The sequence below is a fragment of the Amblyomma mixtum genome, chromosome 10 (assembly GCF_055824585.1).
Source record: "Amblyomma mixtum isolate Tamu chromosome 10, ASM5582458v1, whole genome shotgun sequence".
In the NCBI taxonomy this organism is placed as follows: domain Eukaryota; kingdom Metazoa; phylum Arthropoda; class Arachnida; order Ixodida; family Ixodidae; genus Amblyomma; species Amblyomma mixtum.
Window position 1 is genome coordinate 163,978,195 of NC_143021.1, and position 15,785 is coordinate 163,993,979.

The 15,785-nt window shown below is 50.1% G+C and overlaps 1 protein-coding gene across 1 annotated transcript; it reads right to left on the reverse strand.

Moving 5' to 3' along the window:
• Window positions 1-799: 799 nt before the first annotated feature.
• LOC149327587 (uncharacterized) lies at window positions 800-15,623 on the reverse strand. Its single transcript, XM_089564919.1, has 5 exons — window positions 15,391-15,623; window positions 9,821-9,899; window positions 4,672-5,051; window positions 2,611-2,754; window positions 800-1,437 (listed from the first exon to the last, which is right to left on the reverse strand). The coding sequence occupies exons 1-5, from the start codon at window positions 15,616-15,618 to the stop codon at window positions 1,123-1,125; spliced, it is 1,146 nt and encodes a 381-aa protein (XP_089421045.1). The 5' UTR covers window positions 15,619-15,623; the 3' UTR covers window positions 800-1,122.
• Window positions 15,624-15,785: the final 162 nt, after the last annotated feature.

Sequence of the window (15,785 nt, forward strand, 5' to 3'; positions counted from 1 at the left end):
CGGAAATTCCAAAATAGTCCGTCCTCTTTATTTTGATATTATCGCAGGTAAATAGAACAGCGACTTCAGCATGTCGTTCCTGGACCTTAATGCGCGCTGATATAGTTTCTTTATGGCGAGATAAGACATTTCATAGACATGAACCGGCAGGATAACGCTTTAACCCTTTCCTGTTTACCATGTTTTTATTTTTGTCTGCAAGGATCACAGGCAATCGTAGCGCATTCAATCACAGGGTTAACCTGTGTCTAAATGCCCGGTTAGTCATTTTAGGGGTTGCACTTCGAGGCTCCGTACACTGCAGTTTGTCAAAACTAGAAGAAAAACTTTAAGCCTCGACCATGTCACGATGGGGGGAATTCGGTTTTGTCCTTTGTGATAAGCTACAGGCAGGAATCGTGTACTGTTAATACTCCTCCTAAATTTTAGGAGCGCTACTGGACGATACATAAAATAAGACAGACGGAAAGAAACAGCGTTTGGTTCTGTTTTCTAGATTCTGGAGTATCTGCTTTGGCTTCGGAGTCTGTCATTGGTGGAGGAATACATCAAATAACATGCCACTAAAACACATCTTCTTTAACAAGAAGGTTGTCTACGCTCACTGTTTGGTTTATTTTGCAGTCCTTGGACCACTAATCATCTATGCGATAACTGAAACACGAAAAAATTCTAGCGCGGCAAGAGACTTCTGCTGCAACGCCCACATCCGTGTCGCTGTAAAATAATGGCAAGGCTAAAAACCCTGACGTTTGATGTTATTAAGCACAGATGCGAAAGCACCAAATGTGGTTCAGATTGTGTGCGTGAAAAAAAATATATTTTCAATCCTCCACATGCATTTTTAATACAGCTGCTATGATTGAATACTGTACTAACAATAACGCTTCAAAAAGAAATGAAGCTGTTACAACGCTTTGAAGCATGCATAGAGTGGAAACAATAAATTGTTCGCAATATGTGAAATTGTGTTTCCCCCCACCTTTTTAGATCGAAATCCAATCAAGCCTCAACAAGGTCATGTAAAGTGTTAAAAATTCACAGTTAAGCTGGCGCGTGGATTGTCCGACCTACGTATGCGCCGTCATTTTGAAGAAACTTGGCGGCACAGGATGGCTTCATTCACACATAGTGGCACACGTGTGGAGCTCTCGTGCGCCTCTTCGATGGTCCGCACGGCTTCTGCAGGAATCGCAGGGGCGTCCTGAATACCAGCATGCACTTCCGGTTGGAGCGCAGAACGCAGCTCAGAGCGCAGTGCATGACGAGGAAGAGTTGCTTGGGGGACAGCTTCATACGGGGAAGGGCAGCGTCTCCCTCGTGCGCTGCCCTCGTGAAGGCCAGGAAGGAGAGCTTCGCCGCCAGCACTTGGGCCAGGGATTCTCGCCGCTGAAGGCGCGTCTCTTGTATCCTCGCTCTCCGCCGTCCGTCGCCGCTCTGTGTGGAAGCAGAAAACACCGATGAAGCCAAGATCACACCTATTCGCTAGCAGCACACGCCAAGCGCTCGGTAAGGTTGGGGCTAGGAAAAGCCAATTTTATTAACAACAAAAAAAAATGGTTGCAGCTAGCATGGTTCCTCAATGTTGTTTGCAAGCTTCGCAGACCATCCGTGACACATATGGCGCTAATGCGCTGGACAGTGAATGCTGCTATAGTAGAATACAACTTAAAAAAAACAGCAGTTGCTAACACTGGGCCGCCGTCCGCGGCGTCCTGTATTACTCCGCTGGCCAATCACAACAGTACACGAAATCAGCTTTTTAATGTTTGACTATATCAAGCAATCCACGTATCAAAATTCTAGTGCTAATAATTTTTTTCTTGTGATAACCTTCTTGTTTAGGTAACAAGAAACGTTTAAGCAGCGCACTACTTTTTCGTCGTGAAGTAATTCTGTGCGCGGAGGGTGAATGTGGGCGGAGCTTCACTGCAGACTTAAGTTGTATCCGACTATAGGCTCCTAACAATATAGCTGATAGTTTGATTTGATTTTGATTGAGCTGATTTTGATTTGATTACAATCCCACCCCTTATGTAATACCCCCGATACAAGGGGGCCTTTAAGGAAAATAAACTGAACTGAACTGAAGGCAATGCTATAATCTTGCCCACTTTAGGGGTCTCATGTTAAGCTCTGATATTACGGTATGACACACAACGCGCGCATTAAGTAGTAAATTTCCGTGCATAGCTCCATGGACAACTGACCAGGTGCTCGGAATGTCTAAAAGGTCCATCGACTGTCGCTCGCCCTTGTACTTCGCCATTCTTTAATAGTGTGCGGAAAGGTTGTGTTTAGCAACTTTATGGCCTCGAGGGCTCTTTTATTTCCTATTTGCTTCGTAAGCTACTGTCCTATTTAAAACAACCATAAATGAAATATATGTTTGACAACCATGCTGCTTGGTCACGATAGCTTTCTTATATGTTCTCTGCATTTAAGAAATTAGGCCTAAATAAATTTTCACTAAGCATTATCTTTCAGGGTAGCAAAGGAAGACTCTCGTTTAGTTCTCAGTACAATGACAGTGAGAAGGGCGAAATGTGGCCCCGGGAAGAGTATGCGTCCACTACGTTAAAGTTCGCCACGTGCAACCGGCCAACTCACCGCATTCGCAGTGACACGCAAACAGTATGTAACGCGGCGATCCGAGACTTCAGTGGACGACCAGAAGATTCTCCACCGCTCCTGCAGCGCTTTGTTCCGGCGAAACTGAGCAGACAGCTCGCTGCCCAATGCATCGGATATCAACTGCACAAAAGTGACGAATTATCGACCACTTTTCTGACTACAAGTTTATTTCAACTAATTTCTTGTTTATTTAATTGAAATTGTTCATCTGGTTAGAGAAGCACTTGCGCAAAGATTGAGGTGCGGGAAATAAGTAGGACTGAAGACACAATTTTTTTCCTGCACTTCGCAGCGAAGACAAAGCGAACAAATTCTATCAGTTTTGTTTATTATACTCGTCAACCCACAGTCGTCATCATACCAAAAAAGGAAGAAAAAGCATGGGATGGTTACCCCGATGTAACTTGAGATTCAGTGACAGCTTTGTGTTGGTGAATTGGTTATACATTATGGCGCATTCGTCTTTTACTCTAGGGGACTGCACGTGACGGCGCTGTTTACCGTCACCCGTGACGGGAATGGGTTCGCTCCACTCAGCGTAGCTCTTTGCCGTAGCCGTTACATTGACGCCTCTGCATGCTGGTCATTAATCGTGGCATTGTTACGGTAACGCCGGCGCCGCACAACCGGGAAACATGCCCTTACGGCTGTCGCTGTTGAACTCCCATGCATTCGACCCCTCACTCTAAACAAAAATAAACCCAAAAGGGAGTATAAATGGTGGCGGCCACCCTTTTTATTCCATTTGTGAAAACATTTACTTCATGAGTGTGGAGTAGAAAGGTGGACTGTCCTCCATTTTACTCCCATGAGGGAATAAGGGAGTAAAATGAGGATTTGCCTTCATTTACTCCAGTCTAGAAAGGGAGTTAATTGTGCCAAATACTCCACCAGTGCCGAAATGGAGTAAAAACACCATTTTGTGCAATCCGCCACGCCACCTAGCGTCTCGTTTGCTTCTCGTCAGTCGTCTGATAATGGCGGTGAGTGAAGACTACTTGGTTGCCGTCGTCGCTGGATCTCAGCTCACTTCTGCTCCATCACGGGCGCCTGCCGCGGTACAAGATATTGGCTTGTCGCCGTTTTCCGCTACAGTACGCTACATAATTGAATTACTCCTGTGAAGCCTCCAGTGCTGTAACCATACCTGACTTTCCTTTGATAGTGTCGCCACCACGTTACAGCCCCCGCTTAGGCCTAATTCTCACAGGCTTTTTTTTTTCAATGTGGTTCTCGCAATGTGTTGCAGCAGGTTATGTGTTGCATGAACATGGAACTGTGATAGAACATAGTGTCAACATTGAGCTCTTGACTGAGCTGATGCGGCTACATTTTTCCTGTCATATTGAAAACCCAAGCCCTAACCAAGTGAATGGGAAGGCAAACACGGCCATTCCAAACTACCATCAGGGGTGTTATCAACTTTTCTGCTTTGGTTTTTAGTCAAATATAACATGGCGCATGACCGTGAAAACTACCAAGCGACTCCTTTTCAGTTTTCAACCATTGATTATAATGTTACATCCCTTTATCTACGAACAAGGCCAACCAAACGAGCTACAGCAAAGGGAGACGACAAGCAGACGACTCCCGCCGCCTACGCCGCCGCTAGGCTTGCAGACGGAGAAAATAATGCGTGACGCGGGGTCATATTAGGGCAGCGCAGTTTCCCAAGTTGGGTTGCCGGCGGCCCGCAGAGCTAGTGCCCGTTTCCGCCGCTGTCACTGCTGTAAGAATGAGCCTGAATGAGAATATATAAACACTACGCCATTTTCGGGCTCCATTTCTGTGGGTGTAAAAAACTTATTCCCTTATACTCAAAATAACTCCCTTAACATAAGGAGTAAAAAAACCTCCTTTTGGGTGTGCGTTAGAGGACAAGCCATTTACACCCTTTTGGGTGTTTTTTTTTTGCTAACAGTGCTGTTTTCGGTCACCCAACATGCGAAAGCGGAAGTTATCCGATAGAAAGTCCTCCCATCGCTGTCATTGCAGAGAGGTCAGTCCCCTGAGCTTCGCCCGTGGTGTCACACTTACCTGGCCCAGAGCGGCGAAGTTGTACGCGGCGAGCGCCTTGTCATAGAGATAAGGTGGCTCGTAGAGGGGCCAGCGAGGCGTCGCGGGCATCGAGGCCGCCACGAGACTAAGGTGCGCCTGCAGCAGTGGCGGCAACGCGTGCCAATATCTGAGAGCGCCGAGCCACGCCCGGAGGAAGGGCTCGCGCACGTCTCGCAGCGGCCACAAGAGGTCATCCGTGAGCCTCTCCTCCGGGTAGAGGATCAGTCTCGGAAACAGGGCAGAGGGCGCTGCCATCTGATCACGATGATCTGCTGAGGTCCGGAACACAGAGGCCAGGGTGTTTTGAATATGCGCCGATACGCGAGCCGCCTCCGAGATGCGTGACATGGGGAGGATTCCTGGAAGCATTCATGACGCATGACCGACTAGAAACCGGAAAATAGAACGTCTGCGCTCTGCAGCTAGTTTTTCGCCCTCTGATCGAATATATGCTGAGGGCCGGTTTGCTTAAAGGGAAGCTGAAACGGTTTTTGAGAATCCGAGGTTATTCAAGAATTCGAATCTATTAAGCTTCTAGGTGAAGCATGCAAAGTGTATTTGCACTAGCATTTAAAATGGTGGCATAATCGACGATTAAAACCGCGACGATGTTTAGGCTTCTCCTAACTACGTTGGAGGAGTGCGAGGAAACCCGGCAGTGACGTCATTGTTGCCGAAATTTCAGATGTCCGCTGCTTACGCCTGCATGGTGCTGTGTGTCGTCAGACGGCGCCAAACAATGCATCATGAGCTTCACCTTCGATGGCGTCGGTTTTCTTCCATGGAATAACCATTTCTTCGCTGGAAACGTAGCGCTGTTATACGTGACGTCATTATCGGGGCCTCTGCCTGTCGCTGTGCACTGGGGGGGAAATCCGACTGTGCGGCCTGCCCGTGGCCCCCCCTGCCACCGGATACGGGCCGGTGTAGTTTCGGCTACTAGGCTTTGTTCCGGTGCAACGCACAGCGGTGGGTGGATCCGCCGGAATCCACTCTTGGGGTTGCGAATCCCCAGGAAAGGTGCAGCAGACTTTCCGCGACATTGTGAGCGTGTGTCACCCAGACTTCGCGCACTTTTAGTGGGAAGCTCCCAGACACCCTTAGAGCGTGTGGGGGTGGCGGTCTCGGACTCTAAGGAGATGCCCTCGACTCAGCGTGGCAAACTCAGCGGAGACCAGCCACCAAGTGACAAGAGGTTTTTGGGCGTTCGGTGCCCAGCTTTCGCCGGTCGCAAGCCAGAGAATGGGTCGGAGCCAAAGGTTCACAAAACAAAACAAGGTTTATATAGCAAAGAGACGATACAGAGGATTTCACAATCACTAGTACAAACACATACAAAGTGATTAATTGAACAATGCAACACGTGCAAAGTTAAACTCGAGAGAGAATTCACTTACAAAGGCAATATTGCACCTAAAGTGCACTAACACAAGAGAGAGAGTTAAACAAACAAAACACAATTTGTTCACCGGGCACTGCGGCAGTCCGACGACCAGAGTTCCACGACGATGCCGTCCCGCAGACTGGCGAACGTTGCCTCGTTGGTCCGTGGCTGGCCGAGTGGTGTTTTTCCCGGGAGTCGAACGGGCGCGCTTCTTCGAAGCTTAAACGGCGGTCCGGACTGACTGATAGCGGTCAACGTCCTTCTTTATAGGCTCGCTCTCCCGTCTGTTTGTTGTTCGCGCCCGAGTAGGCGCGCACATACACGTAGCATTGGCAGTGCTGTCTCCCTTTCCTCCTCTCACCGGCCGCGCGTCCCCATTGGTCAGAGGTCGGGGGTCGCATCTCGAAGTTTCGAGCGTGTTCTTGAGCGGCGCCGACGCCGACGGGCGAGGGGGACGAGTCTTAGTGCACGCAAGGCTACGCCCTTCCCCCCGTCAGCCGTAGAACCGACTCGTCTGTTCCAGAGAATTCGGCGTGGATGACTCATTCCTTCGGCGCACGCCATGGCGGTGGAGAGAGAGGCACGCGCTCGGCGGGGCTTTCTCTCTCTCCCGTTGGGCTCGCGCCGGCGAGACGCCGTGCGCGCGGCGGTTTTTTCTTTGTTTGTTTCTAAAATGCGCCGAATTTTGTGACAGCGTGTCGCGCCCACGATGTCCTATGCCTGAGTGGGAGGGCAGGTCCGAGAAGGGAGACGGACTGGGCACGTGGAATCCGGCTTAAAAGCAGAACTGGTGACTAGAACGGCTGTTTGCTTTTGGCGTGGTCGACGCGGTAGACGCGGTCGGGACTTTGTCGTTTTGCCGTTGGTGCTGGCGCCTCGGTAGACGCGGTCCCGACTTAGCTGTATTGCCGATCGACGAGATCGCCCGGGCAGACGAGGTCGTTCCAAAATTCGCAAAATTGAAAGTCACGGTTCCCTCTCGGTACGAGGGCGTACCACCCAGCCGCGGACGCGTTGGTTTCCGATCACGAAGAGCTCGGTGCCTCGCGGGGGCATGCGGCTGGGCGATCCAAGCTTGGGTTTTGGGGAAGCCGCCCTTGGCCTTAAAGCACGAAAAGAGATGGAGTAAGTAGCAGCAAACTCCGAGGCCAGTAAGCTCCGAAACGCGGGAAAGCCCGGCGGCTGTCTGAGTAACGGTTAGTAGACTGGTGAAATCGCAGGCGGGCATCAAGCCTGGCCCGGGCTCGTGCAGATATACCTTGTGGTAGCACGTGATGTCGCTGCGGACATCAACTGAGACTTCAACCATGACAGAGTGGGAGTATGGATTGAAGTTTCACATACTCTGCCAGGGTGATCGGTCTCGATCGCCGCGAAAACCGTGAAAGGATGGCTGCAGCGTGTGCGAGTACTGCGGAGTAAGAGCCGAAGCACCGAACGAGTGCTGCGAAATATCTGTCTCTTAGTACTGTGAGTGGGTCGGGGTGGCGGAACCTGGCTTGGGGGAGGGGATCCTAGTCGAGCCCCTGTTAGGATTTCCCTGTCTCGGACGGTCGGAGATCGCCGGCAAACGTTCTCTGTGGTGTGGGAGTACGTTCGACGCCGAGGGCCCACTATTGGTGTACTGAGTGCTCGCCCTTCAAGGAGGCCTGAAAAGGAACTCAGGATCAAATCAAGCCAAATCTGGTCAAAATCCTGCTGTCCCCAATCCCACCTAATTCCCACAACCCAATCCAACGTCCAATTTCCCATCCATTTATCCCATCCTTTCCGCTACCTCCCAGGGGAGATCAGGGGAGTCTCCCCGGGCCCGCTTCCTCGGTTGTGGGTCGCTGGTGTAGCATTTCCCCTATTATTTTATTTTTCCACCCAAGGGTGGCGAAAACATGTCTTGCCTACGGGCCTCCTCTTTTATTTTCCAATTGGGTTGAGCCTGTTGTGCGTAAGCGGTGCAGGCGGGGGCATATTATTTTTATTTCCTTTTGGTTGCCCCAACCTAACAAATGTCGCTGTGCACTTCAGAGAAGCTGAACGCCGACGACGACTTTCTTCGACGATTACGTCACCATTTCAAATGCTAGAGCAAAACGATTTCGCAGGCTTTACCTGCACGTTTCGAATATTCGGCAACCTTAAACTCATCGAATTCTGAAACCGCTTCCGTTGCCCTTTAAGCAGCTTTGAGCAGTGTTCATGTAACACAGCGTCGAACCCTATCAAAATTACTCGCAATAGACTAATCTTAAGCATGCTTCGTACACCTCTTGAGGTAGGCGGCCATAAAATAAGCTTTTCTGAAGTGCGAGTAAAGGAGGTTCTTCTGCGTCTCATCCGGTGAAATGCGAAGTTCTTGTCGTTGCTTTTTCGCAGCATTTTGCAGCTTGCTTGCCCATAATTACAGAGCGCCTGATGTCTAACAACGTCCGCCTAATGGGTGAGGCACAACGCAGTGTGGTGCGGCGACTGCATCACTGTGAGTGACCTTCCACACGCCTTTATATATGTATATAAAAGCCAATTCTTCAAACTGCATCGCTGTGCATGCGTGCCTCTTCCTTTGGGCCCTCTCCCGAAGTCCATCGGTTAGAAAAAAAACATGAGCTTCTACTGGGCATGCGCAGCTCGTGCTGGAGGCAGCGCCAAGCAAAAGATGGTTATAGCTGCAATCACATACCTACCACTCCGCTTTTCAACGAGCTTTCTTCGTAGCAGACAAATTTCCGCGCCTATCATAAAGGACGCCATATACAGTGAAAAACACGAACTGTGGAGCGCCAGGTAGCGTCTGCTTGGCGTCATGCTCAACAAGTCTTCTGTAAGGAGACTAAATGTCTCAGGCCTGCTTTTGAGGCAACACAGTCCAGGATCGCTGATAGTCTACCCTTCTATATCATGACCTCACGCCGTTTCACGTTTTCATCACATCACCCGTGAAACTAATTGTATTATGCCGTCATCAACCTTCATTCGCACTTTCCCTTTCCTCCCCTTCCCTTTCCCCTGTGTGGAGTAGCAGGCCAGGGCCATGTTACCACCGGCCGACCTCTCCACCTTTTCCTCATTAAAATTTCTCTCTCTCTCTCTTTATTTTACTGCAGCTCAATCAAAGCATTGAAAAATCTCTCATGTCAGTCACCGGGATAGAGTGGTCGGCTTCAAGGTGGTCGTCGCTGACGGAAGGCCGCCTAGTTTTGTCCGCAACATAGCGGAGGTTCTGGCAGTAATAAAAGGTTGAAAACGATACCCCAAAGTTTCAGGACGTGAATGGTCTGCGTCAAGTAAACGTGGAGATGAAGGGAGGTCTTCTGCCTGCTGCGTGCAGAGCATTTAGTCGCCCTTGAAGAAGGAACCAAATTGCTCCCAAAACGTCCTCTGCTGAAAAAAAGTTCTATAATGCAATAACCTCATAGATCATTCATCATAGAATATCATACAATCTGTATGACATATCATACAATCTGTATGATATATCATACAATTAGTATGATATATCATACAGATTGCATGATATGTCATACAGATTGTATGATATTCTATGATGAATGATCTATGAGGTTATTGCATCATAGAACTTTTTTTCAGCAGGGACGTGATTTCATTTTCAGCGCTTGGCTGGAGCAGGAGTCTTCGCAGTGGTCTACTTGTTATGAAAAAATAATGATAGCATGTTGTCGCCGACAATGCTTCCGAATACGATAATAGACCTCGTATTACAGTCAAGGATTGCCAAGCATGCTGTCTCACCTTTTAAGAGCTGCTCAGGCACGAAAGCCATGCCGTTCAGCTTCTGGGCCAATATCTTGCACTTTACCTGAAGGAGGGCCTGCATGAAAACAAAACGCACTGATGTACTTCCACGTGCAGGTTTAATTCGCGAGTGATTTAGCTTTGAATAAAATATTGTGGCTGCGATGAGAGGCAAAACCGTGAAGTCGATGATAAGACTGATAGCCATAGCATTCCAACTAACTAGGTTAACTTGTGAACTAGTACACCCCCTCCTCCCCCCCCCCCCCCCCCCGTAAAAAAATGGACGATTTAGTGTGGTTAGGTCAAATGCGAATTAGGCGCGCTAGCGCTAAGGTTTTCACTTCGGTTAGGTTTCACTGGAGGGGACACTTAAAGAGTCCCTGAAAAGGGTGTTGGCGGTTGGCTATAAGATGCTTGCATTATGTAGAGTACAGGACATCGAGCGTTCATGCCACGTACAAGATCTCAAAGGCGAGCCGATAATTTACAATACAATTTTAAGAACTCCCGCTTCCGCGCCTCGGGGCGACCAGCGGTGCCGAGCTTTCGCCGCATCCGCGCGCATTGTGTCACGTAGCGCTCTTTACGTCGGCAGCGGGCTGCCATCATTGGTTCGCCGCGCCAGCGCCGTCGACGCCAAATCGGTTTAGGAGGCGTTGGCTCCTCCCCCTGGGGAATTCCCACCCGCGTCGGCGGTCGGTGGAGGGGCCGAGTGCGTGGAGCCGATGGACCGACATTTCAGCGCGTAAAAAGTGACGAGAGGGAAAGGCGCGAAGACGCGGGATTTCAAATTTTGACTAAAAACAGCTCAGCTTCCACAAAACGCATAAAAAAGGTTTTGCAGGTGCATATTTGTGACTCTGCGTCCTTTAGCATCCTAGGCATATCGCATCTATGTTGAGACCCCCTTTCAGCCTTTTCAAGCTCCGCCTCAAGGGTTTCACGTGATGGCGATAATGGATTAATGCCCAGATATGGGGAATAGGTCATTCTCTACTTTGCATTCATAGATCCCTGGGAGTCCCTGTACTACTCCAGGGGCAGTGGTGCAGCAGTTACGCGATGTACCACTGCCCCGCGATGGCAGGTGCTGCCACCGGTGAGGCTTGTGAGACCCAGCTTGCTCCTCACGAGCAACCCCTCAGCGAATGAATGAATGAAAAACTTTATTGTACAACAAGTATTCTTTATCGAAGAGTAGGTGGAGCCCTCAGTCCAGGGCCCCTGCGCTGTCCAGCTCGAAGCCTGAAGAGCAACCCCTCAGCGACCAGTCGTTAACTGAACTGCCACCAATCATGGTGAGCAGTTTGCTCACAGCCCTGTGGGCAAGTAGTGATGGCGTCATACCATCTCCGACCTAAGTGGCCCACCTTCCATCCAGGGGGGCCAGCTAGGTGGCATGTGAGCCACGTAGAGCAGGTTGCCCACAGCCTGGTGCCACACAGTGGGACTAGTGAACTAGTACTTCCCGCAGGGCTAGTTGGTTCATGTTATAAATTTGAACGGCGCAAAGGACACGAAAACAGGAAATACAGGGTGTAAGAAAGAGCGTCTACTACTAATAGGCGCTCTTTCTTACACCCTGTATTTCCTATGTTCGTGTGCTTTGCGCTGTTCAAATTTAGGACTAGCAAAGCGCGAGCCCATGCGAAGCGCGGTGAAGCGCAAGCGCATGAGCATAGTACGCGCCCAGCCTTTAGAACTGTAGCGCCTCATCAGTCCTCCTTACAGCACTAAGCCCTATGATAAATTCCACTTAATAAACGCTAGTTCCTCGAACATCACTGCTAGGTTAGCCTCAGTACATAAGGTTTTAGCGTGATACGTTTCCAGGTTCTGTTTCCAATGGCGCCCTGAAAGGAACCCCAGATTCTTGGAACCCTCCGCTGCGTCACAGGTCTGACCGCCGCCTCGTTCAGTTCCGCAGCCGCTGGGGACACAGTGTCGTGGATTAACTGGTTATTCATATAGGGGGCCAAATCTGTTCCAGTAAGGAAGTGCACTGTAGTTCTGGTCATCGAGGTCAGGCAGCACTCCAGGCCTGTTATGCAATTCCGTCGACATGCGGGTTATTTTTATCCGGTGGAGAATTGCATGATACCGGAATTCCAACCGCGGACCTCTTGCACGCGAGGACCTCTACGCCATTGCTCCATATGTATTAATGTTAATTAATATTAATATTAACTGTAGCATCCGTCAACGTGTATTCGTCGCCAATAAAGGGTGAGCGAGGCCCATAACTGCTTTGTTAAAGCACTGCTCCGTCAATATCTCTGCCGCCACAGGATGAGAAATATCTTCGGGGCAGGAGGAAACCGACATTGCGGACTGTACACACCCCTAAGGCGGTAGAGTGGTGGATTAATAGAAAGCCGAGCCTCTGTCTAACTTCCGCATTTTCCCGGTTCATGCCGCAGCCGAGTCGGTTTCGAAACGAGGTCGCGAGGAGCCCTCGTTTCCAGCAACCCCAGCAGCCGCAGTCCTCACGTGTATCACATGCCCTCATGTAATCAAAACGCAGAAGCCACGGAATTTCGCCCAACCTTCCCAGCATGCTAAGTGACCAGCGAAACTTAGGTTTTGTCCGAAGTGAACCCGTTGGCGTCCTCGATCTGGCTAAATAGTGTAACATCAACATCAAAAAGAATGGCAGCTTGTTAAAGACACCATTACGAAGCATATACTCAAAACACATGCAGACGAAGCGACCTCCTGTACTCTTCTCGTCGCATGACATCGGGAAACCTATGCAACATTTCACCTCATCGTAGATGTTTTAACTCGTGATGTTCTTCTGCTACTAGCTTCGTATTAAAAAAGAAAACTGCGTGCCGCAATTTAAATCGAAGCGCAAAAGCTGTCGTAGTTTTCGGAGCTGTTATGACCCTTATTCTGCTCAAAAACGGGCTTTTACAGCTCGAAGTCCCCAGTTAACGGATCTTAGTGAAACTTATGGTTTGGTTTTCGTTTCTGAGGAAAGGAAATGGCACAGTCTCTGTCTTACATATATCAGCGGACACCTGAACCGCGCCGTAAGGGAAGGGAGGAAGGTAGGAGTGAAAGAAGAAAGAGGTTGGTTGGTTGGTTTATGGGGTTTAGCGTCCCAAAGCGACTAAGGCTATGAGAGACGCCGTAGTAGAGGGCTCCGGAAATTTCGACCACCTGGGGAGAAAGAGGTGCAGTAGTGGAGGTCTCCGGAATAATTTCGACCACCTGGAGTCTTTAACGTGCACCGACATCGCACAGCACACGGGGGCCTCTTGCGTTTCGCCTCCATCGAAACGCGGCCGCCGCGGTCGGGTTCGAACCCGGGTACTCCGGCTCGGTAGACGAGCGCCTTACCACTGAGCCACCGCGGCGGGTGAAACTTATACTCCATTTTCTCGATTTTGGTGCCAGGCAGTACCAAGGATGTGAAGAGAACCCCAGCTCTCCCAAGAGTCCACGTGACTACTCGAGGCTTCAAAGTCCCCGTGGGTAATGTACAGATGGGTAATGCACAAATCATCTATGAACATTTCCAGCTTGAACGCTGGATTCATATTGCGCCCAAGCTGATTTCAGCAGGCGGAACTGAAAAGTCGACACCACATTGTGCTTTGCGGTATACAGTGGAACAGCTCAGCGTTCCCAATGGTGGTGAGATACGGCAGAAAAATACAACTGTAGGTGTGATGAAAAAGGATGAGCAGCTACTGCGTGGGGCCAAGAGCCGTGTTCCCTCGGCTGCAAGAAAGCGGCACGAATGTCGAGAGTGAGCGGAACAGAGATGAGCACCGGCGGAAGCAGGCATGGAACGCGTGAGGCAGACTCGTAGATGGCGGTTCGGACAGATTTGAAACGTGTTGTAGAATACTATCCTAAATGTAAAGGCTAATTACTGTAATGCATCTCTATGCAGACACCGCAGTGATCTTGACTCCAGTCGTGTTCACCTAGCTGGTCGTGTTGCATAGATAAGAGAAAGTGCAACTCAGCCGTCAGATCGCTAGCCATACTCGGTGGCTTAGTAAAACACGCTGCGGGGCTAGTTGGTGATGCATTTTCTTTTCTTCAAAAGTAAACAGCGCTAAGTTTTCAGACAAATACACAGATAGGCATGACAGGACGGGCGCTGACTCCAACTATGTGTGCTGACACGTATTTTTGTTGAACATATAAGAAAGACCACAGTGAGCGCACGCGCATCTACGACTTCGGTGGCCATACTCGGAGCCGATCTTTTTTTGTTCTGCTATCTCAAAGAGTATTCACGTTGTTGGGGGGGGGGGGGGGGGGGGGGGTCTTTGAGACGTCGAACTTCGCATCTCGTCCCAATTAACAATCAGCAATACAAATTCGAGGCGACAGCTCAGCTCCGCCTTAAAGGTGTGAAGCGATACTGTTAATGGGTTAGTACCCATATATGCGGAATTCGTCTTCCTCGACTCCACTTTCGTCACCACTCTCGGCGCCGTGGTGCAGCGGTTAAGCGATGCGCAACTGCTCTGCGATGCCAGGCGCTACCACTGCTAGGGCTTGTGCGAGTCAGGTTGTTCTTCCCTAGCTACCAATCATTCATTTAAGCCACCTGCCACTGTGTTCAGTTTACTCACAATCCGGTAGGCAGGTTTGATGACGTCACAAGATCACATGACCTAGCTTGCCCACATGAGTGCTTCACTGGGAATTTTTCGCTCAAACGGCCGACGACACGCCGGATATTGTGCACAACAGGAGCCTTAAGTCTATCGCGTTAATAAAAGGCCACGCAATCGAGAAAACTGTGCACTATAATCACCGGCCACCAGGAAGTTACAGTATGCGCTGCAGGGCTAGTCAGGCTGCCATTGTTCAAGTTGGCAATGTTGCGACTAAGAAAAAACAGGGAGGCGCTTTGTTGACCTAAAGTGCGGTGAGGCGAAAGCCTTAAGCACGGTGTTGCTGCTTGTGTCACTTATATGTGGTTAAGATGTTAAGCTTCGCCTCTAAGAGTGGAACCCGACAGCGTCATGCAACGCTGTCCGGGAGCCCACAGAACGCCATCACCCGTTCGGGTCAACGCCTTGCTCGTCAGGAAATTGGTTCTTGAGGAAAGGAAATGTATATGTCTCGCATATCTCGGTGGACACCTGCACCTCGCCGTCACGGGAATGGAGAAAGATGGGAGTGAACGAAGACACCGTATTCACTAGACGAGCCTTTGTTCAATCTAAACCATCCAGCTGGCATGGCGGAGTGGTTAGCGTGCTCGTCTCGCACTCCGGAGACCCTGGTTTTATTCCCCAACTCGACCAATTTCCTACTCGGTTTTATTTGTTTATTTTACTTAGAGCATCACTATACCATCCCTTTAACTGGTTGCATGGTTACTAGCCAAAGAACAATTGGCCCCGTTTGAAATTCGCGCACTGTGACGTCGCGACCGTTCCGGCCAATTGAAAAGCCTGGCATTTCTGTCGACAACTCCTCCTTACAACGATGAGGCATTAAAGGCTTCCGCCTTAAAAAACCATATGTTTTGCTAACGGTCCCCGAAAGTTTATTCGCCTTGAGTGAAAGACTAAGCTGGCGGGCCCTACCGTGTCACCGGCCCCAAGTGAGCGCTGCCCAGCGGCGTGGTAGGCCTCCAGCACGTCTTTCTTAGCGCCGATGAGGTGGCGCAGCAGGTGCCAGGCCAAGAACCGACGTGCCGGCAGCCGCCGTTCTTTACGCGCCAGGTGTCTGACCAAGGACAGGGCGGGCTCCCTCGCGATGACGGCGCCCTCCGGGCCGACGTCGAGGCGACCGTACAGCGCCAGCAGTCTCATCCACCGACCTGAACGAGCCCAGGTGGCACGTTGTGGCATCCACGGCACTCTGTAGTTAGTGGCCTACCTGCCTACAACGTAAGCCCGGCGCACATCATTGAAGGCCCTGCTAACTCGACCGATGGCCTATTTTACAGAATTACCGGAAGGCATTGGTCAGTATTTTT